General features: G+C 39.4%; 2 protein-coding genes across 3 annotated transcripts in view; one reads left to right on the top strand and one right to left on the bottom strand.

The window, feature by feature from the left end:
- The window catches only part of arhgap36 (Rho GTPase activating protein 36), a 59,256-nt gene extending 57,152 nt beyond the window's left edge, over nucleotides 1–2,104 (top strand). Inside the window, exon 12 of one of the 2 annotated variants that reach the window (XM_062065874.1) lies at nucleotides 1,328–2,104. In XM_062065874.1, coding sequence (XP_061921858.1) covers nucleotides 1,328–1,617 — 290 coding nt within the window. In that variant the 3' untranslated portion in view covers nucleotides 1,618–2,104. The remainder of the gene's footprint in view (nucleotides 1–1,327) is intronic. The other variant, XM_062065875.1, reaches the window with a different exon arrangement.
- A 31-nt stretch (nucleotides 2,105–2,135) lies between these two features.
- usp12b (ubiquitin specific peptidase 12b) lies at nucleotides 2,136–21,171 on the bottom strand. Its single transcript, XM_062065876.1, has 10 exons — nucleotides 21,005–21,171; nucleotides 6,231–6,311; nucleotides 6,068–6,151; nucleotides 5,875–6,004; nucleotides 5,532–5,800; nucleotides 4,818–4,894; nucleotides 4,655–4,738; nucleotides 4,399–4,596; nucleotides 4,256–4,334; nucleotides 2,136–3,114 (listed from the first exon to the last, which is right to left on the bottom strand). Exons 1-10 carry the CDS (start codon nucleotides 21,050–21,052, stop codon nucleotides 3,013–3,015), a joined length of 1,152 nt encoding a protein of 383 aa, XP_061921860.1. The 5' UTR covers nucleotides 21,053–21,171; the 3' UTR covers nucleotides 2,136–3,012.
- Nucleotides 21,172–22,197: the final 1,026 nt, after the last annotated feature.

Raw genomic sequence — 22,197 nt, 5'->3', positions numbered from 1 at the left:
ATGTAGTATCGGCTACAAACAGAAGATCTGAGTGTGTTTTATTGCAGCGCTGCGGTGTCTTCCTTCTGTGTCACAAGGAAAAGAAGAGGCGTGCTTTGTGTGGGTGGGGGGGCTCCCAGACCGTAGTTGAGGGGCGCAGGGAGACGTTCCTCCAGGGCTTATGTACTTCGGGGCTAACAACCTTCACTTTACCCGGAAGTGGGTCTTTACAGCTGAGGGTGAATGACGAGGCCGGCGGTTTGTTGCAACTTTGTGACTTTATTGGACGCAGCATCCACCAAGCTATAGCACCTGTACGCACTCACTGTCGCCGGTCCCTCACCTCTCTCGCCCACTCACTCACTGACGTCACTCACCTCACATGCGGTCATATCTTAAAGGGCCACACACACACACATACGCTACTCTCATAACAACTAACTACTAACAAGACATCATGGTGAAGCCAGAAGTCGAGTTTCTTAACATGGAGACATTCTCAATACTTTTCTTTTGTCGAGCACAAAGAAAATAACATTTTGGTTAAATGTAAGTTGTGTCTTGGATCAAAGATCCTATGTACTTAAAGTTAAAGTTAAAGTGCCATTATTTTGCAGCTATTTAAAATAGTTGTTTTAATTTGTTCTGGGCTGAAATAAATTGGCCCTTTGAAACATATCTTTGTCTTTGTGTGTTGTATGTAGACCACATTGCTTAGCAGAGGTCAGTGATGCAAATGCATTTCAAGTTGATCAACACATTGTATTATTCTCCAGTGCAATAACAGTACTGACATGAAGGCTAAAGGGCATTAATGGGAGCCTTAAAAAAAAGGGGGGGGGGAAATAAGTAACTAAATAGTTACTTTTCACAGTAACGCATTACTTCTTGGTGTAAGTAACTGAGTTAGTAACTGAGTTACTTTTGAAATAAAGTAACTAGTAACTGTAACTAGTTACTGGTTTTCAGTAACTAACCCAACACTGTTTACGACTTACACACCGTGCCAACTTTACTGGTTTTGTAGTTTAACTCCACACGTTTGAAGTACCCTATCATGACTCTGTGTGGTCAGCATCCAGCAGGGCAGTAAAATGTTTATTACTACTGTTAGTTATAATAGTCACCGGATTATAACAATATAGCCAATAACATATGTGGCTGTAGGCAACCTCCTGATACAGCCCCCCCCCCCCCCACCCCGATTCCTGGATGGCAATAGCTGCATTTAAAGTGCTATACGTGCAGCTTTATCTCCCTCTTTATGTGCTTTAAAACGTTGGTCCACTGAAAATGTATTGTTTTCCAAACCTGATCCAAACTCCGCCCGTCTTCCTTTCCACTCCAGGTGATATCCGGCCGGGTAAATCCATCCGCCACATGCGTCAATTCCATTCCCACCACAACCTGCTGAGCCTGGTCCAGAATCCCTCCTTCTGCTCCGCCGCCAGTCTGCACGACTCGTTCACAGGCGGCGAGCACAGGGGATCCATGCTGGGCGGCGGAGGAAGCGGTGGGTCTACGGAGAGCAACATTTGGGTGAGACAGACGCCTGCTGAGGAGGGCAAGGCCTCACCCTCTGCCAGCTTCTGGGACTTCTTCACGGGGAAAGGGTCGAGTTCAGAGACAGTGGTATGATGGATGGAAGGGGGGGAAGGGTCAGAGGTTATTGGTCAAATTATGCTCAAAATCTGCTTTTAAGTTTGACCTGTAAAATTGCATTGGCCATGTACTACATAGGCATCCTGTGTACATAATGTCTTTTTACACATTTTAGAGCTTGATTGTAGCAGCCTTGATATTTTGTTTCACTTTTGGTTTGAGTGTGAATGTTGTCTATCTGCGATGAGGCGGCCACTTGTCCAGGGTGTACCCCGCCTTCCGCTTTTGTGTAACTGCGATAGGCTCCAGCCACCCCGAGAGGGACAAGCGGTTGAAAAATGAATTTGCAATAAAGTGTCCACTGTGAGGAAGACTTTAAAGCAGCCAAATGGAACCCAAACTGCTGGTGTTATGTACTACTTTTTACCACCAGAGGGCAGCATTCACCACGTTAGCGAGCATAAGCCTCCTAATTTGTGGGGAGCAGAACTTATCAGTGAACTTAGTCATTCAATTTGTACCATAAATGAATTAATCCCCTCAATCCTATCCTGCTAATTAGTTCAAGCAAGCATTTATTTTATATTCCAATAATATCTGTATTTATGTACACACAAACATCTCCCATCGCACTCTTCCCCCAAATGAAAGAAAAATGAAAAATAGGCTCACATATTTCAGAGTTGCCTACACAACAATATTGCAAGTAGTAGCATTAGTAGAATGTCCAAAACAAGTGACATCTAAGTAAAAAAGTGAAACATTCATAACAATATCAATATTTAAATAATATAATTTTTTTTTTTAAACACTGTAATTACAACCAATGGATGCAACTTGATTGAATGTGCGCTTTTGAATGATGCAAGACTGTGCCTGCTTTTTTTTTGTTCAGTTGGAATACTTAGCTTCGCGTGTAAACATAATTTGGTACAAACAAATCAAGCAGAGGCGGAGATAACGACTCCAGCGGGAGGAGGAGGCTGAGCATCGACGAGCTGCAGCTGCAGCCACTCGGCGCTTGGACGTGTCATCGAGAAATGAGAAGCTGAGCAAGGAAAACATTCAGAGCGACTGCATGTGGGTTGAAATAAACCTGTGAACTAAGGCAACTACACGGGACACACTTTGGACCGCTAACTTGTTTAGCGTGTTGCTAAATAGAACCCTGCAAGCAAATGTCAAAACAATTTCATAAGCACACACACACACAAAAAAAGTCTTATCAGGCGTTCGGTTGGCCTCAAAAGCGCACCACGGCAGACGTGGCTGAGGGCGACCTCGCAAATCGGCGTTGACTTAGTCTTTCTCGATGCCGCGGTGACGGGTGGAGATCCAGTGCAAAGCTCCGTCAAAAGGAAACGAAGGCTGGGATGCTGGCCCCACTGCTCTGTCCAGTGGACCCGGTTGGGGATCGAACACTAGGCCACTTCAGTCTCTGGACTGGTAGAAGAGGATGTATCCCGACTCAGAGTTCTTGGAAATGTCCGACGTCAGACCGTAGAACTCTTCGATGGCCTGCGCGTCGATTTTCTGCAGAAAAACACCAAAAAAAAGTTCACCCTTTTAATGCAGATCCACATGTTGTGACCCAGCGTTCTTTCCCTTGCCTGCTAATAACTGAACTCGGAGATGGGACCTAAAATAAATGCACATTGACACAAACTAACACAGTTTCCTCAGCTAAAGAAAGTGACGAAAATGCTGACGGAAATGAAGTCATTTGGTTTTGTAGACACGTGGAAGAAGTGAGGAAGATATCCAATCACAGCTCATTTAGCTGCGTGTGAGAGGGCAACTTAAGTTAAAGTTAAAGTCCCAACGATAGTCACACACACACTAGGTGTGGTGAAATTATCCTCTGCATTTGACCCATCCCCTTGTTCCACCCCCTGGGAGGTGAGGGGAGCAGTGAGCAGCAGCGGTGGCCATGCTCGGGAATCATTTTTGGTGATTTAACCCCCAATTCCAACCCTTGATGCTGAGTGCCAAGCAGGGAGGCAATGGGTCCCATTTTTATAGTCTTTGGTATGACTCGGCCGGGGTTTGAACTCACGACATACCAATCTCAGGGCGGACATCTAAACACTAGGCCACTGAGCAAGTGACAATGTGATCAATGTTTTCATTCACTACTGTGTTATTGCTAGGAAAGAGCAGTGTTGCACTAAAGACAACTATTGTGTTATGCGTTGTTGATTGTTGTACTGTGCCATATTATTTATACAACATTATTTGACACATTTCAGGTGAAATAATATAGCACTAAGTTTACTGTGATTTGATTAACTTATTAGTTCAAAGCAGGTCTATTTTTTATATGAATTGAGTCCTTGTTGCTTTCCATTGAACTTTAAAGATGCCTTATCCACTGGTCCACTAAATTGACTCATTTTACTTGACTAAAATATTGAGAAATTTCGCCGGCCACAGTTCAGATCCAGCTTTATCCACGAGGGCCCTGCTGAGCTGTAACTCCCGGACCACCAGAGAGGCCATGATGACGCATTTGGACAACTGCTTCTAATTTGCTGCTGGAGTGAAACGAACGTGTTTTGTTGCGGCGCTGAAAGACTAACGACTTGTACGGGAACTGTCAGAGAGGGCGAGGCTGTGATGAAGCAGTGTTTCTGCACGTTCAGCAGAATGATCCAGAAGGTCTCGGTCAACACACCTCCACAATGTCGTCGTCGAACAGCAGCCAGAAGCCGTGGCTCTTGACGATGGTGATGTAGTGGCCCCGGTTGGGTCCGCTGCAGGAACACGGCAGAACATGAGACTCTCAGAAGAGACCACGGTGACGAAGGAAGGCCTTACCTGCCACAGTGCACGACCACGGCCACCAGGTCGTACATGCGGTCCGGGTTGGTGGCGTCGCCCGACGTGTTGAAGAGGCGGAGCTCCAGCGGGAAGACCACGCGGTAGGATAGTTTGGTGTAGCGGTGCAGCTGGTCCATGTACTTGAAGCGCTTGAGGTGAAGCGCCAGGATCATGGGCAACTTCTTCACCCTCATCCTGACCCATGACAACATTTACCAACTAATAACCTCAAGCACAGAAAGACGTGGCTTACCTTTTCTGGGCTTCCTGCTTGCTGCGACACTGCTCGCAGTAGTATTTGTACTCGCTGCACAGAGTCTCCGTGTTGCTGAAACCCCTGCCACGTCCAAGAGAGAACGCTCATGTTACAAGATGGCAGTTCTGACGGCGCACACTTGCCGTCGCCCGGGCTCTACCTGAGGCAGTGTGTGATGGAGGTGTTCTGCTCCACGTCCACCGACAAGTCCAGGAAGTCCTCGTCCTTACTGCTCACCTGCAATGCATCAGTTGGCGTCACATCCCAGCTTGAAGACTATAGTTTTAATTTGCGCACCTTCATATTTCCTTATATTCAGCATTTTGAGTGCATTCACAATGTGTGTACCCGCTATATAGCGGAAGAAGAGGGACTTACCAAGTCCAAATAACAGATAGTAATGAATGTGAGACTCGGCATGGTCAATTAATCGAACAATAAATAAAAAAACTAAAAAAACTAGAGGGGGGGGGGGTTTACCCACATATGCGGTCCTCTCCAAGGTTTGTCATAGTCATTCACACCGACGTCCCACTGGGGTGAGTTTTTCCTTGCCCGTATGTGGGCTCTGTACCGAGGATGTCGTTGTGGCTTGTGCAGCCCTTTGAGACACTTGTGATTTAGGGCTATATAAATAAACATTGATTGATTGATTGATTGAAATAAAACCTCTGCCTTGTTTTTAAAGAACACTTGGGCCTACTACACTACTGTATGTTAATGTTGGTAATTGTGGTGGAACTTGGAGAGTCAAGTGTTTTCTGAGGTGGTACTTGGTGGAAAAAGCTTGAGAACCACCGCACTAATGTATGTTTAGCTCTGCCCCTTTAAATACCTTACCGGAGAAGCACAAATCAGTAATTAGGTAACTCACAGCTTCACAATTGAGGCAGCGCGTCTCATTGGTCAGCGTTCCCTGGAAGATCTCGTGGACCCACGTCTGCTGCGTTTCCTTCCCGCCTTCGCCTTCGCCTCCTCCGACCTCACTCCCTCCGGTGCTTCCACCACCTCCACCGTTCTGCACCAGCTTTCCGTTCTGCTGTCGCTCCTGGCTCTTCTCCTCCTGGAGCAGGTCGGCGATGGTGTTGAGGAGGTAGTTGAGGAACTCGTGGGCATCCTGCTGCATGTAGTTGTCAAACAGCTCTGTATGGAGAAGGTGAGAAATGTTGAGAGGACACCCCTGGCCTGCGTAAGCGAATTGTCTGTGTGGTGCCGACCATTTTCCTTTCTCAGTCGTGAAATGAATTTCTTGGGAGGAATGACTCCGACTTTCTTCTTCTGCGTGGCGATGCTGTTGAACAAGTCGGCCAGGCAGGTGAGGAGCGACTCCTTGCGGCGGGGCTGCACCTGCGGCAAACGTAGCAAGAGTCAGAGAAGACGGCCTTACTGTACGCCACTTTCTTCCCTTACCTTGTAGGCCAACACTTTCTCCCTGAACGGGCGACAAAAGTAGAGCGCCTGCAGCACCGAGTTACAGTAGCAGGTGTTGCCAAACTGCAAAACAAACAGAGAAGTGGTTATGTTTGGAGAAAAAGGACATGGCACTTCATAAAAAAACACCAGTGATACTAACATTGACTAATCCAAAGTAGTGCTCGTTAACTGGAAACTGTTCCGGTCCAATCTCCTTTTCCAAAGCAGAGGCATTGGCGCCCTATGGAAAGAGATGTGCGATTTATTTAGAAGCATCCGAGATGGACAAGCGGTAGAAAACGGATGGCATTCCAATGTTCACATTAAAATGGCTCATTATAGTGGATTGAAGTCAGCAGCTGTTACCGAGTCACACACAAGTGCTGCCATGCTTACATTTGCACGTCATAAACGTCGTCATTCTGAGCAATGGCTGGCAAACAAAGGGAACAAACTTGCCAAGCTAATATTTAGCTTTGTCAAACCAGCGCTGAATGCGTCCTGTGTGGTCTCTTAACGAACCCTTTCACTTATTCTCAAACTGGTGGAACGAGGCCTCCATCTAGTAGCACTCAGGAACACCAGACTTATTATTTTGATTAAGAAACAATTACACTTGGCTGCACAAAAGAATAGTGGTTAGCACAATCCGATATTCGAATCTCTGTTGAAACATTTTTGTGTGTGGTCGTGCTGCATGATTCTGCAAAAAATGTAAATGACTTTCTTGCTAAGAATTGAGTTGACAATTCTCTGGGAGATTTTTTTTCACACACACGGACACACACACCCTGCAAAGTCATTATGTGATATAGTTTGGCACAGTTTTTGTAATACTGGTATCATTTTTATTATTAGACTCTTCATTGTCTTGGGGCGGTATTGCTCGGTTGGTAGAGTGGCCGTGCCAGCAACTTGAGAGTTCCAGGTTTGATCCCCGCTTCTGCCATCCTAGTCACTGCCGTTGTGTCCTTGGGCAAGACACTTTACCCACCTGCTCCCAGTGCCACCCACACTGGTTTAAAAATGTAACTTAGATATTGGGTTTCACAATGTAAAGCGCTTTGAGTCACTAGAGAAAAGCTTTACATAAATATAATTCACTTCACTTGTTCTGCATAAAAGAAAAACTTCCGTCGGGATGTCTGACGTTCTTCATGGGAAGTCCCAAATGGTTAGTTGACCGGCCTTTTTATTTCATCGGAATTTACACAAAGACATAATATCCATACTTTTTTTTAAAAAAAGCTAACTTGCTCATTCCACAATACAAGCATGCACATAACAAAGAGAAGTAAAAAAAAAGACAATTATTGTGATCGCTTCTTCCAGAAGTTGCTGAAAGATACCCAAGAACCAACTGACTCTGACCAGCACAGCGCAACATGAGTACTTGAGCAACATAAGTGTAGTAGAATTTCTGACCTTTTGACCTATATTTCTTGTCTTTTAAGAATGTCCGCTCATTTTCAATACTCTTGTATTTTGTGCCATTGAATGGACCAGTTGTGGGACAAAAGTGAATATTGAGTCGTGCCAACCTGTCTACAGAATTCGAGTTGTTATGGAACAGATAGGAAAAGCAAAACAAGACATTGACGCATTTGATAAGGAACGATGACGCACAACAGACATATAAATGAATGGCAGAAGACCGGAACTCGGGGGTGATTTTGGCTTGTGTGTGTCTTGTGTGCTCTGGAGTACATTGTGTCTGCTTGCACGGACAACTTAATTCAACCTGCACTTCTGATAATGGGTAAATAAATTTGTTGTACTAAACTACTTTTGTTGCCTGTTTAAGCTTCGGACAATCCACTACACAAATTGGCGTCACGAACAGGATGGTTTAGAAGCTACAGGTCGACAGCCGCTCTCGCTCTCTCTGTCAGGCAGACAGTGTGCTGCACGCGCGCATCTAATACAAGGTAAGCGTTTTGCTTAAAGTGTAAACATTTTCTGCCTGGAGAGAGCCAGATCGATAAGACTAATTGCTGAATCTATTTTTGATCAAAGATAGGTTTAGTCAGGTTCTCCAAAAACAACCTGGACTGGGGTAAATTATGGTTGGATTGAGTTGTTTTATATGTGATCATTTGTCTGTGTGTTTGTTGAAAACTTGTGATTTCTTGTTTTTAACATCAGGGGATTGTTGATAGAATTTTGGTGGTTTGGAGTGTAGAAGCATAGACTATGTGAGACGAAAAATTTCTCTTAACCTCTTCATCCTCTGTCGTTGCTGGCAGAGGATGCTTCTTTCTGCAAGTGCATCAGAATTAGCCAGAGTTGGATACAGCTAAATTTAAGGCAGGGTTTTGCTAACTGGTGGCATATTTGGCCCATACAAATTTATGAAGTCTATGAATGTGCGACATATCTCTCTATGTGGAAACTGCAGCGTTGGAAAAGCCTCATTTTGGGTGACCGTTTGGTGACTCCGGTAAAGGAGATCAACTGAGCTGTATTTGTCACGACGTTCTGTTTAATTGGCTGCAGTATAGATGGATATTGATCGGGCTGCATATGGTAGAGCTTTGGTGGAGCTTTGGTGAAGCTTTGGTGAAACTGTATGGAACTGACCAAAACATGATGACTGTAGAGCATTGGGTGATTATCAGTGACTCTATGGTGCTTTTATGCTGTTGCCGTGTATTGGTCAGGGAGTAAAAGCAGGAGCTGCTCCGCTGGAACGGGTTAATCGCCGTTGTATGAGTAATGATGGGACCTGTGTTTGTGATATGAGACGGCCGATTCCACAAAAGCACGCGTGCATTAGTTGTTTATATTGGTCCGGACCAGGGGGGAGTGGTTTGTGGGATAAAAATGTGTGTGTTGTTTGTTTTTTTTTTAAATTAATATATATATATATCTGTGTATTTTAATAACTTTTGTGTAGCACCTGGTTTCTTGTCTGGTTTAATCCCCCCCTTCCTTTCCCCCCCCTCTTGCAACCTCCCCTCACGCTTTTTTCACAGCCCCGCTATCTGTAAAAGTCTGGAAATTGTCTAAAATGTGTGTGCGTGTGAGAAAGTAGACAAAGTTTATGTACAGAAAACATATGAGTGAATGATTTATCCATTTAATTATCTTATTCCGCTCTCGGAGGTTGGATCGCGGGGGCAGCAGCCTAAGCAGGGAAGCCCAGATTACCCTCCTTAAACTTGACTATTTGTCCATCTAAGAGTGAATGATAAATGTTGTTCTTATTATTAAGGTTCTGATATGATACAGCTGTGCTTCTGGATGAGAAAATTAGTTGTCTATTGCATTTACTTTTAACTGTGCTGGTAAATTCTCTGTGTGTGAGTGACTGTGTGACGCATATAGTCTCAGCTGGTAGACATTTTGAGATAAGAGTGTGTGCGTGTGACGAGGCTGTGTGAGTGACAGCTGCGTGAGGCATTGGTTCGAAGAGGAGTGACACTGATAGCATTGAGCTAGGTTAGCATTGTGTTAGCATAGCATTGAGCTAGGATAGCATTGAGCTAGGTTAGCATTGTGTTAGCAAAAGTTTGCTTACTGAGGCATAGTAAGGCTAAGTTAGCATCTAGCTTGGCATTACTAAGTGTGATTGAACAGTTATTCTCGGTCTGTAGAGTGTGCTAGTAGTAGGTGCTTGCTAAGTCCAGTAAAATAATAGATATATGGAAAATTACACGTTTAAATATCAATCAATAAATACGGATTGTGGGACATTGAAACATTGTTTAATTCATCATTCATTTATATGTCTAGTATACTTTTTTTTTGGTACAGCCTTGTTGCTTATCTGATCCATCCAGTTTCTGTGTGGAAGTTGAGACAAACACACACGCACAAACATCATAGATTAGGACACATTGTAACTTTGAATTAATAGTTATACAACAAATAAATTAATAATATTGAATTTAAATTTGAGAAAGATAAATTGATTATACATTGACATTTTAAATTTTTTTTAGGAATAAACACACAATAAAATAAAAGTTAAATTTATATTCTAATACATCTAAGGGCATCTGTGAAACATAGAGTCTGAAGAAGTACAGATAAGAGCCACTCAGCGCCATTGTCAAAACAAAACGTAGAGAAGCGTTAAACAAATTCTAATCAGGAGGAAGACAGACCAAAATATGAGAACTTAAGTAAACAGACAGCAAGTAAACCAGAAATAATAATGTAAATAAATAACAAAGAAAGCAAATTTTTATGTGACATTGGTGCATGTAGAATTACAAATAGAGAATAAAACTAAATGGAAATAACTGTCTGCAAGATGAGCATGACGTCATGAATTGTGCTCAGGTTAGTAATAGATAGATAGATAGACAGATAAAACGTTATTGATTCCTTCAGGAGAGTTCCCTTTGGAAGAAGAACTAAAAAGTAAACAGTAACTAATAAGGGTATAAATGGAAACAAAATAGATTCTATTAAAAGAGAAACTAGGCATTAACGACCATGATATAAAAAAGTATTGCACTGTTATTGTTTTGCATTCCCTGTCATCCTAGCCCCCCAAAGAGGAGTTGTACAGTGTAATGATGTATGAGACAAAGGATTTTTTATAGGCTAAACCAGTAGTTCTCAAAGGAGGGTATGGTGTTTCCGCTCGGACAAAAAAGGGAGGTACTTGAAGGTATGCCAAGGGGTACCTGAGATTTTAAATATTTTAAAATAGCGACAATTCAAAATCCTTTATAAATATAATTATAGAAGAATAATTCTTCAACAAAATAAATATTTAGAATTAAGTTCACGAGCCCAGGTGGATCTCTATTGCAATATCCAAAGAAGGTTGATGATTGATTATATGTATAGAAATCTTTATTATAATTTAATCACTATTTAATTTTTAAAACGTTTTAGTTATTCTTATTTTTTGTTTGTCCAAATAAGTCAAGTAAGACCACAACAAATGAGCAATATGGTGCACTGTTATACAATTTAATAAATCAGAAAATAATGACATTATGCTGTATTTTATTTCTTTAATTTACTGGAAAAAAAAAGGTTAAAAACCACTGCCCTAAATCATATCTAAAGCTAAAATTATTTTATAAGACTGATTATTTTGGATTCGTAAATAGTATGCTGTTGATTGTGGTTAGCTGCAAGTTTGTTTAGTTGTTTGTTTAGTTGTTTGAGTGAAAGGGGAAGAAATCAATAGGAATAATTACATGCAAAATGGAATAAAACTATGAGTGCGATAGATAATGAATGAATAGATGAAATAAGTTTATTTTGGTCATGTAATCAACCATCAACCAATTTGTGTGAGCAGTTTAACAGTAAATTATACATATTACCAATCATACACATTTACACACAGAAAAGAAAAGAAAAAAGAATGACCGAAAAAAGAATAGGCGGAAGCCAAAGCTTATATTGGCCTATGATATACAATTACTGAACATTAAATTACCTGGAACATCAACGTTAAAAGATGAAAGTAATTGTTACTATATTTTATAATGTTAAAAAACTTTACTTTTCAAGGGTCTCTTAAACCATAACAAAAAACTACATGTGTTCAGCTCATCACTGAGGATGGTACATCATTTAACTCCTAAAACTGAAATACATTTGTGTTTTTATTTTATTTTACTTGACCTATTTCAAAAATCGATACCCCCCGTAAATGATAGTTTTCTCCTCATAATGTAAACAAGCTAAGAATACAAACTGGAAGGCTGTTGTTCTTTACTCGGAAACATAATTGCAATTGTTTTAAAATTAAATTATCTGAACATTTAACACATTATGACTTAAAAAATGGATTGATATGATCATAACAATAATGCTTTGTGTAATATTGAAATGAGCCTTTTAAGTTTAAGTATTGGGTCTATATTTATTCTATAAACATTTCCCCAAACTTCAAAACAATATTACATATGGAAAAATAAATGAATAATAAAACATGTGCAGACATTGCTTATTCAGCATGTGTTTTACTTTATACCGAATAGCAATGGATTTGGATATTTTTCTTTAATATGTTCAATATGTGGCTTCCAACATATTAATGATCAATTATTATTCTCAAGAATGTAGTTCATATACTCTGTCAATTTCCACTTGATTCAACTTTAATTTTTGTTTCACAATTTGACTTTGCACCCTGGACAGGTCGCCACCTCATCACAGGGCCGACAAAAAAAGATAGATAGACAGATAACATTCACACACTAGGGCAAATTTAGTCTTATTAATTTCTACATATTGAGATCTAATACTTAAAATAACTACTTAACCACTGTTGTGAAACACCTTTCTAATATATGGGAGTATTGGGATAGGATTGAGGAAGATGTCTGTTGTGGTGGTGGTTAGTTTGGAAATTAATTTAATAAAAGTAACTTTAAAGTGCAGTCTGACATTTTAGTTTGGAGTAATTTATATTTTTATTTACACATTTCAGTACACCATACTTCTGGATGTTGAGCTAGAAGAGGATAATGGCATGACAGAATAAAGTTAGAATTAAAGTTGGGGTGCCAGTGATTGTCACACACACACTGGGTGTGGTGGAATTTGTCATCTGCATTTGGCCCATCCCCCGTGATTGCCCCTGGGAGGTGGGGGAATCATGTTTGGTGATTTGGCTCCCAAATTTTTTGTAGTCCTTGGTGTGACTCGACCGGGGTTTTGAACTTGCGACCTGCCGATCTCAGGGCGGACACTCTAACCACTAGGCCACTGAGATAAAGGAGGCAAACCAAATCTCAACAGCTTTCAGTTAGCTACAGATTTTGAGAGTATAATGCGAATAACTATAACTTTACAACTGTTTTGCTGTGAATAGTGTTGAATAATAATTACAAAAAACAGCCTACATTAATAATTAGAATAAGAGCCGATATGTAAAGTTAAAAATAAAAAATAAAAAAGAGGAGAAGTGTGATTAGGCATGGCGCTTAGAGCATGGCCTTGTGTGTTTGTTATGACCAAGTTGGATAACCAGTCGGAGACGGGCAAGGCAAGGATATGTTTGTGCGGCGTTTTTCATGCAACAAAGAGAAAAGAAAGAAAATAAAAGCAAAATTAAAATGCAGACAATACAAATAAACACAGTGCGGACGTTAAAAGTTAAAAGATTAAAAGATTTAGCTGAAAGATAAGGAGAAACGTGAATAAAAACATTCCTTTGTTTTGGAGAGTATCACGCACAGTGGGAGGTCAGAGTGCAAGCATGACAGCTTGCTCGCGCCTACTGATAGACAAATGATAGTTTAAATTAACTTATACATAATCTTTAAGTGAATTAAAAGGGTACTTAAATACACATGAAGTAGTACGTATAATCTTTGAATTAAGGTTATTGATTAGCAATTAATGGGATAGTTAAGACTGTAATTTTAAAACGTGATATGCAAATTGAACTAACCGAGAGGATATGAAAACGATGGGTGTACATGTTTTGAGTTCCAAATTCTGGAGGAAAAAACCTCAACAAAACGTAAAACCATTCAGACGGACTTGGGTGGTAGCCACGGTTGTGCTAGGTCAAGCGAGGGTGGAAAGGATGTGCAGCCGGGGGACTGCCAACTTCTCTGAACAAGACAAGCTCCAAAGTTGTAGCCAGAACATGCTCACAAAAAATACAGGTGTGACAGCAGGACGAACAGCAGGATACAAACAGACCCCTGCTGGAAATAAATGTCAACGGACAATGTTCAACACAATCTTTGAAGCATTCCTTTGTGGTCAACCTGCACACACCTTGTAATGACCTGCTTACGAACTGTGCCCTGACAATTCAATACTGCACAGAAGGAACTTCCTGATGTTGCCTGACAGCACGACATCAGCGGACAACTAATAGGGACGCCTCCCAGGAACGAATGGAAGACGGGGACTGCTCCAACTGTCCTAGCACTGGCTGACTGAGGTGCGTCCGTGTGTCCTGCCACCCAAACCGCCAAAGTGTATGATCACCAATTGGACGACTCATAATAGGAGCCTTTTGACTCTTATATATGGTGGGACTCAAGGTATGGCCGCTCATGTGAACTATCCTTACAAAAATTAGAATGGTATAAGATGGACAAATAATGACCCACATTGTTCCCTCTGTCCTGCCTACGAAACCAAAAATGTAGGTCAAATGATAAAACAGGGCGTAGCTGCCGCTGATTGAACCGATACGCTAATACCACATTTTCAATTATTTCGGTTGTCTGTTAAAAACATAGCTATTGGTTGCAATTTGGACACTCCTGCTGTAGGCTACAAGGAGCTAGCAGCTACACAACAGCTGAGCTAAAATAAAATTTAAGCATATCAAAAAATTATAGTTGCTTATTACATACACAAAGTCGCAGAGAGACAGAAGTCTGTAGAAAGTATTCAGTAACAAACGTGTCCGCATTATTAAACTTTCTACCACAGGAAACATACTGAACAAATACAGCAGTTACTGTCAGACTCTAATCCGGATTACCTAGTCTATCAGAGACATGGTTAAAACCCACAACAACTTTCGTTCTAATTAATGTCCCGGGGGACAAGATTACAGAAAAGACAGATCGAGTGACAAAGGGGGGAGGAATTATGATTTATGAAAGGGAAAACATTAAAAGTAGATCAATTTGAATATGTTGAAATTAAAATCACATGTTCCTCAGAAATGTATTTCAAGGTAATTGTAGTATACCGACCGACCACAGCTAAAGACATTTTTCTTGATTCACTTTCAGACATCCTCAAACAGCATAGTATGAAAGAAGTAACGTCATGGGGGACGTTAATCTGGACTGGTTAAATAAAACACGTAGAAAGAAACTTAAGGATATTATAAACGGCTTCTATATGATACAAATGATAAGCAGCCCTACTAGAATTACAATTGGATGACAAAAATTAAAGAGAACATCTGTAAATACACGAATACAAAATCAGAAAGAAGAGTGCTAAAATAAAAATACCATTGGATTAATAAAACAATTTGGATTCTAATAAAGACATTGGGACTCAGCTCTCAAAAGAGCAATTAAAACAGGTCTAAATACAGATCGTATGTTTTAAAAGTTTGGAAGAACAAGGTAACAATGTTTATGCGGAAGTCTAAGGCTGACTTTCATTTAGAATTAATCAAAGCTGCAAAAGGGAACATTAGAAAGTTATGGAAAACCAGATACAAACTTACGGGAAGAGAGCAAACAAGAAACAACACTATAACATTAAATATCAATGGCGCTACTATCGCAGACAGTCTGGACATAAGTAATAATTTTAATGAACATTTCATCCAGTCTGTACAAACCCTGAATAAAAATCCCTCAAAATCAGTGCAAATAATTGTCATTTATTCAGGATGGACTCATTTTAGAAGTAACAAATGAAACAAAGTTAAACAAAATCTTCACTGCATTATCAGACTCACGATCTAGAGATATATATACGGGTTGGACACTATCTTCCTAAAAACATATAAGGATTGTATTATTGCTCGTATAACAACGATTGATAAATAAATCAATAACGGAAAACACTTTCCCTACCACGTCGAGAAACTGCTACTATAATTAAATCCATAAAGCAGGAAATAAAGAAGACCAGAACATGTACAGACCAATTAGCCTTCTCCACGTTATAACAAAAGGAATAGAAAATTTGAAAAAAAAAAAAAGTGGCTTTGGAGCAATCAAGGCTGCTCAGACGGTCACTAAGATGGGCATTATGTTGACACATCAATTTAATGAGTATTATATTTATCCATGAGAGCATTTTTGTTGTAAATTGTGAGGTATGGCTGTTAAAATCTTGGTTGTTTTTACGAATGATGACAGATGTGAACAAGAGCATGTATTGTCTTTGTGTGATGATGTCAATAAGGTGTGGTTGTATTGTATGGTAAGTATGTGTCCATGAAGGGGCATTTTAGGATTTCTCTTAATCTGATTACATGCTACAGTATGATTATTTTTGATTAATTATTGATTATTATGAATGTATATATTTATTATGATTAATTAGTGTCATAATTTTATTGCTTGATTTGTGGATCCCTTTAATTTAGGTAGCCAGGGACTACAGATGGAAAGTAGCTATTTAGATATAATCTGGTACAGAACATATCTGTTTCTGAACTTAATGTTTCTGTGCATTGTCCCATCATAGATAGACTAAATTAAATACAACTATTTAGTGAATTATTGTGGCCACAATAATTCACTAGGTGTTGTAAAATATCAAAGTACTATTGCAAAAGCGAACAGTGACCTCAAACATGACCTGTCCTCCGCCTCTGTTCTTGCTGCACTTGACTATCAGCTGTCTTTTCTTTTTCTTGGATGTTTCTGAAACTACTAATACTACTACTACTATTACTATTACTACGACTAACACTGTCCCTGTGAGAGGGACAGAGGGGGGAGGTGAGTTTGGATTGGGTCAAGTTTGAGCGTGTTGAGGTTTTATTAAATCGATATGATCAATCCGGTACAAGGATAAAGGAACGTAATGATTTAGATTGACAATTGCAGTGGTTGGCGAAAGCAACCCCAACCTCAAAGGAGGGTGCCAATTCAGTAATTAAATGTTTTGTGAATGATCTAATATCCCGACATGGTTTCCCTAAAAAGATTAGGTCAAACAACGGCACCTATTTTAAGAAAACAGGTTAATCTTCTTCAGTCACAAGATCAGCACTTCTCAGGACCAGCAGCTTCCTAGGAAGGTGGAAAGACCATGAGACCAAAATGGTAAGTTTGCAAAATGTAGAATTTGTGTGCCAGTTCCTCTGTGCAGATTTGAGGATGAAAGCAGCCACTCCAGATTCCCTTACACTCGCTAAGAGGGGCACGGTCAAAGCCGATCCAGGACCAACACCCGATACCTGACTGGAAGGAACCGAGAGGAGAGACAACACCTTGCCAGCGATGACGAGAACAACTAAGGTTGCCAGCCAATGTGTCCACCGGGACTCCAGCAGCTGTGGAAAGAAGTGTCGGGAGTGCCGAAGCAGCGAGGAGGCCTGAAGCAAGCCGAGGGCCTGGACCAAAGCCCCACGCCCCATACTCTGCCCCAGCCTTCCCCAAAGCCCCCACAGCTCCAACTCTACCTGAGTTTTCCCCAATTTCGGCCAGCACGCACATGCCATTGAACAGTCTGCCCAATGGACTGAACCACACCCCAAGAAGAGACAGAGACAGACTGTTTGAGTGGATCTCTTTCTTCACCAGGGCAGCCAAAAGTGTCGGCAGGCCACCAGCCTGAGGCACCACCGAGCCATCCATACGAGCACTAATCGAACATGGACTCATACGAAATTCAGTTGTGTGTTCAAAATCAATTGATAATTAACAATATTGGTAACTACATTCATTGCAAATGCCGGGAAAAATATTTTTGAAAATGTCTTACAGTCATAAGTCTATATACATTCATCTATTTATGTTCAATGATGTTCATGATCAAAGTATTTGTTTTTCCTTTACTAAATCAAAGGGTAGGCCACTAATTGTGTTCTGTGAGATGGTTTTACTGCAGGCTGGTAACAGCGATCGCTCTGAAGGAGGGTCATAGACGGAATTTTTGCCTCGTATAAAAACATTGAGGTTTTTGCCTCTATCTGCGGTAGAGATTTAAGTTAGTGGTCTATATCAGAAATTGTTTTGGTCCAGGGTCTTAAGACCCTGGAAGGCGGGTATGTAGTAGAATTTCTGACCTTTTGACCTATATTTCTTGTCTTTTAAGAATGTCCGCTCATTTTCAATACTCTTGTATTTTGTGCCATTGAATGGACCAGTTGTGGGACAAAAGTGAATATTGAGTCGTGCCAACCTGTCTACAGAATTCGAGTTGTTATGGAACAGATAGGAAAAGCAAAACAAGACATTGACGCATTTGATAAGGAACGATGACGCACAACAGACATATAAATGAATGGCAGAAGACCGGAACTCGGGGGTGATTTTGGCTTGTGTGTGTCTTGTGTGCTCTGGAGTACATTGTGTCTGCTTGCACGGACAACTTAATTCAACCTGCACTTCTGATAATGGGTAAATAAATTTGTTGTACTAAACTACTTTTGTTGCCTGTTTAAGCTTCGGACAATCCACTACATAAGCATTTAGACTTTGGTCTTATTTAAAAATTAGATCGCATATTAGTGCTAATCGAGATAGCACTGAATCAGGGATGTCCAAAGTGCGACCCACAGCTAATTTTAACGGCCTATGTAGTAACATTCTAAAAAATCCTATCAAAAAAACATAAAAAGGTGAAATAAAAGAGAAAACAGATCGATTCAAATGTAATGAGAAAAAGTTATTATGTTGACGCTGATATAACAAAGCTGCCATGCATGCTGTTCGTTTCCTTAAAACTGTCACTGCTCAAAAAATAATAATAAATCAAAATCAATGGCGGTATGAATTATTGACCAATTTAAGACTCCAATGATGTCACATCAAATATTCTACTTTGAAACATTTGGGGGATAATATTGCATATTTTTTGTGTGTTTGCCATATAACAAACAAAGTTCTCTTTGATAAAAAGGGCATACAACAAAACAAAAAACCATAACAAATAATAAAAACTTAAAATCAACGGATAGATCTGAGGTTGATCTGGAGACTAATGCGTTGAAAGTTTAAAAAAAAATGTATTACCTATTTTTAACACTTTTTTGAGTGGGGGCCCTTTTGGATTTCAATAATTTAAATGGGATTTTTTTTAAGTGTAATAATATTGAATTAAAGTCAATTGTGTTATTGACCTATTTAAGGCTCCACTAATTTCCCATAAAATATTCCACAATTGCATTTTGTTTTATTGCCAATAAACAGGGTTTTCGTTGATAAAGGGCATGACACATGCATATACGTATACAGTACAGGCCAAAATGTTGGACACATCTTCTCATTCAATACGTGTTCTTTATTTTCATGACTATTTACAGTGTAGATTGTCACTGAAGGCATGAAAACTATGAATGAACACAAAAAAGGTGAACTAACTGAAAACATGCTTTATATTCTAGCTTTTTCAAAATAGCCACCCTTTGCTCTGATTACTGTGTTGCACACTCTTGGCATTCTCTAGATGAGCTTCAAGAGCTTGTCACCTGAAATGGTTTTCACTTCACAGGTGTCATAGTTTTGATGCCTTCAGTGACAATCTACAATGTAAATAGTCATGAAAATAAAGAAACCGCATTGAAATGAGAAGGTGTGTCCAAACTTTTGGCCTGTACTGTGTGTGTGTGTGTGTGTGTGTGTGTGTGTGTGTGTGTGTGTGTGTGTGTGTGTGTGTGTGTGTGTGTGTATATATATATATATATATATATATATATATATATATATATATATATATATATATATATATATATATATATATATATATATATATACATACCCATATATACACATACACATATGTATATACAGACACATACACACACATATATACACATTCGTATATACATATATATATATATATATACACACACACATGTATGTATGTATGTATGTATGTATGTATGTATGTATGTATGTATGTATGTATATATATATATATATATATATATATATATATATATATATATATATATATATATATATATATATATATATATTAGGGCTGCAACAACTAATCGATTAAAATCGATTATAAAAATAGTTGGTGATTAATTTAGTCATCGATTTGTTGGATCTATGCTATGCGCATGCGCAGAGGCTATTTTTTAAATTATTTTTTTAGTAATTTTTTTTATTTTTTTATAAACCTTTAACTGCAACATTTACAAACAGCTGAGAAACAATAATCAAAATAAGTATGGTGCCAGTATGCTGTTTTTTTCCAATAAAATACTGGAAAGGATAGAAATGTAGTTTGTCTCTTTTATCTGATTAATAATCGATTAATCGAAGTAATAATCGACAGATTAATCGATTATCATATTAGTTGTAGCCCTAATATATATATATATATATATATATATATATATATATATATATATATATATATATATATATATATATACATACATATATATGTATACATATACCTGTATATATACACGCACGCATGCACGTACACACACACACAAAAGTCTAAATACATATTATTGGTTTTGAAAATGAATAATATCAAAATGGCCCTCCGCCCGAATGCAGCTGCAATAGGCTCCAGCACTCTCCGTGACCCCGTAAGGGACAAGCGGTAGAAAATGGATGGATGGATGGATGGATGGCCCTCAGTGGGAAAAGCTTGGACACACCTGCTCTAAAATGGTCTATTGGTGTAATGTGAATGGCTACTAACTCACAAGACAATTATCTCCACAAGCTAAATTGTGATTCCAAGTGGAAGCAACATAAAAACGGTGGTAGCTGCATAGTATTTCCAACGTGATGATTGGGTGTAAAAAGTTCATCTTCAAGCCTGCGTGAAGGAAGAGAAGCATGTGAGCCACATGAACCTTGACATCTCCATAAAAACACATGTTGATCACCTATATTCGGAATCATCTATCCCAGCCTTCATGTGTAAACAGTGGCTTCCATCAGGAGGACAACATCCCATGACACTGACAGGAAGTGCTAATGATGTCACCAGGCTAGTGTAGAAGTGTATTTCGCTAGTGGTGAACAATGCAGTCAGTAGCAAAGCCTAGAACATTCCTTTTCTGATCAGAGAACTTTAGCCCAATATAGCAGTTAGCAAGTGTAGCTAACTGAGGCTCTCGCATCAACAAACTACCAGTACACAATGAATAAAGTGTCAAACAAAGTGAGCTTAAGTAAACGACTCCACCTGTTGTTACACAATACAATGTATCAATCTTTTGAAAACACGCAACTTTGTACAACCTTTCACTGGGTGTTATAACCATGTATTTGTGTGGTTAGCGAGATAGCTAGCTAGCACAGCAGTTAGCTCATTCGTGTTAGCTCACGTACGACCAGCAGCGAGGAATTAGCGAAGATGCAGGCTCACCATCGTACAAATCGAGGCGATCTTTCGGACTGTCATCAGTATTTCCATCCGTGCGCCGCCATGTTGGACCAAACCCCAATGTTGAAATTGTCAGAGCCGATGCGGCTGCTGCAGAGTTCCGGCAGAGCCTTCCTTAACTCACCCTGTTTACTACTGTTGTCAAGCACAAAGAGGGCGCGCTTCATTTCCGGTTACGACATTATGTTTTGTTGTTTTAATAAATCCCAGATGTACAGCTAGACTTTTTTTTTGTATATTTATATTATCTTCCACTCCAATCCACAATATATAAGTGGCTTTCACACACCTAAATATGCATTGGTTCAAAATGGGTAACATTTTATTTTGTAGGTAACATCACAAGATGTATTTACCGTTTGTGATGTTTCCGCCTAACTTTATACTTACTACTGGTCCTGTGTGGGTGACGAGCATATGAAGTTGTCAACCCTCTGGTTTGATTCATCATATAGGGATTGGAATAAAGGGCGGTGCCTAAATTATTTTATGGTCAATTTCTTTATAATTTCCATGTTTATTGTACAGAAAGAAACATATATCATACTATAGCTCAATAACGTATTATATTGGTGAGTAAATGCAAAGATTAGGGAGTTTTAAAACAAACACCGCCCAGTTGAGTTGTGGTTGTAGTATAGTATAGCATGTATTCAAGTCATAATGTTGTTATAGTTGGGATGTAAATTGTGTCTTAAACAATTGGTGCTTTGTTTTAAAGATGTACTATTTGGTTTTACACTGTATGAAAAAATAATTGAAAATGAATTTTACCTTTGCAGCCTCATTATACTATTGGCAAAGTTTTATATTCAGAAATGTACGTTTCTCAATACCCGACCTGTTTTTTGTGCCTTTATTAAAAAAAAGAATTAGAACTCTACGTTAAAACACTCTCTACCTCTAACAACCAAAAAGCTGTGAAAACTATGATGCTGCGTGCCAAATGTGGATTATTTATGGAACTTGTATGAGCCTATGGCTTTAAGCACTTTGTTACATATATATATATATATATTGCATTCTATTTTAGTTACTTTATTCAGTTTACAACCCCCTGGCGCTGTTTACTGTTTTTGTACTTGTTTTGTCTATTTCTTGATTTTATGTAAATCTTCATATTATAAATAGAGGTTTATAAAATAAAAAAAATGACAAAATTAAAATTAAAATTG

Source organism: Entelurus aequoreus, linkage group LG12, assembly GCF_033978785.1.
Source record: "Entelurus aequoreus isolate RoL-2023_Sb linkage group LG12, RoL_Eaeq_v1.1, whole genome shotgun sequence".
In the NCBI taxonomy this organism is placed as follows: Eukaryota; Metazoa; Chordata; class Actinopteri; order Syngnathiformes; family Syngnathidae; genus Entelurus; species Entelurus aequoreus.
This window is presented reverse-complemented; position numbering and strand designations above follow the sequence as displayed.

Coding starts and splice junctions, on each gene's coding strand:
- usp12b (XM_062065876.1), bottom strand. CDS start 21,052: ATGGAAATACTGATGACAGTCCGAAAGATCGCCTCGATTTGTACGATG. Junction 6,005..6,067: donor AGAAAGTGTTGGCCTACAAG/GTAAGGGAAGAA, acceptor CGTTTGCCGCAG/GTGCAGCCCCGCCGCAAGGA. Junction 4,739..4,817: donor TCCATCACACACTGCCTCAG/GTAGAGCCCGGG, acceptor TGGACGTGGCAG/GGGTTTCAGCAACACGGAGA.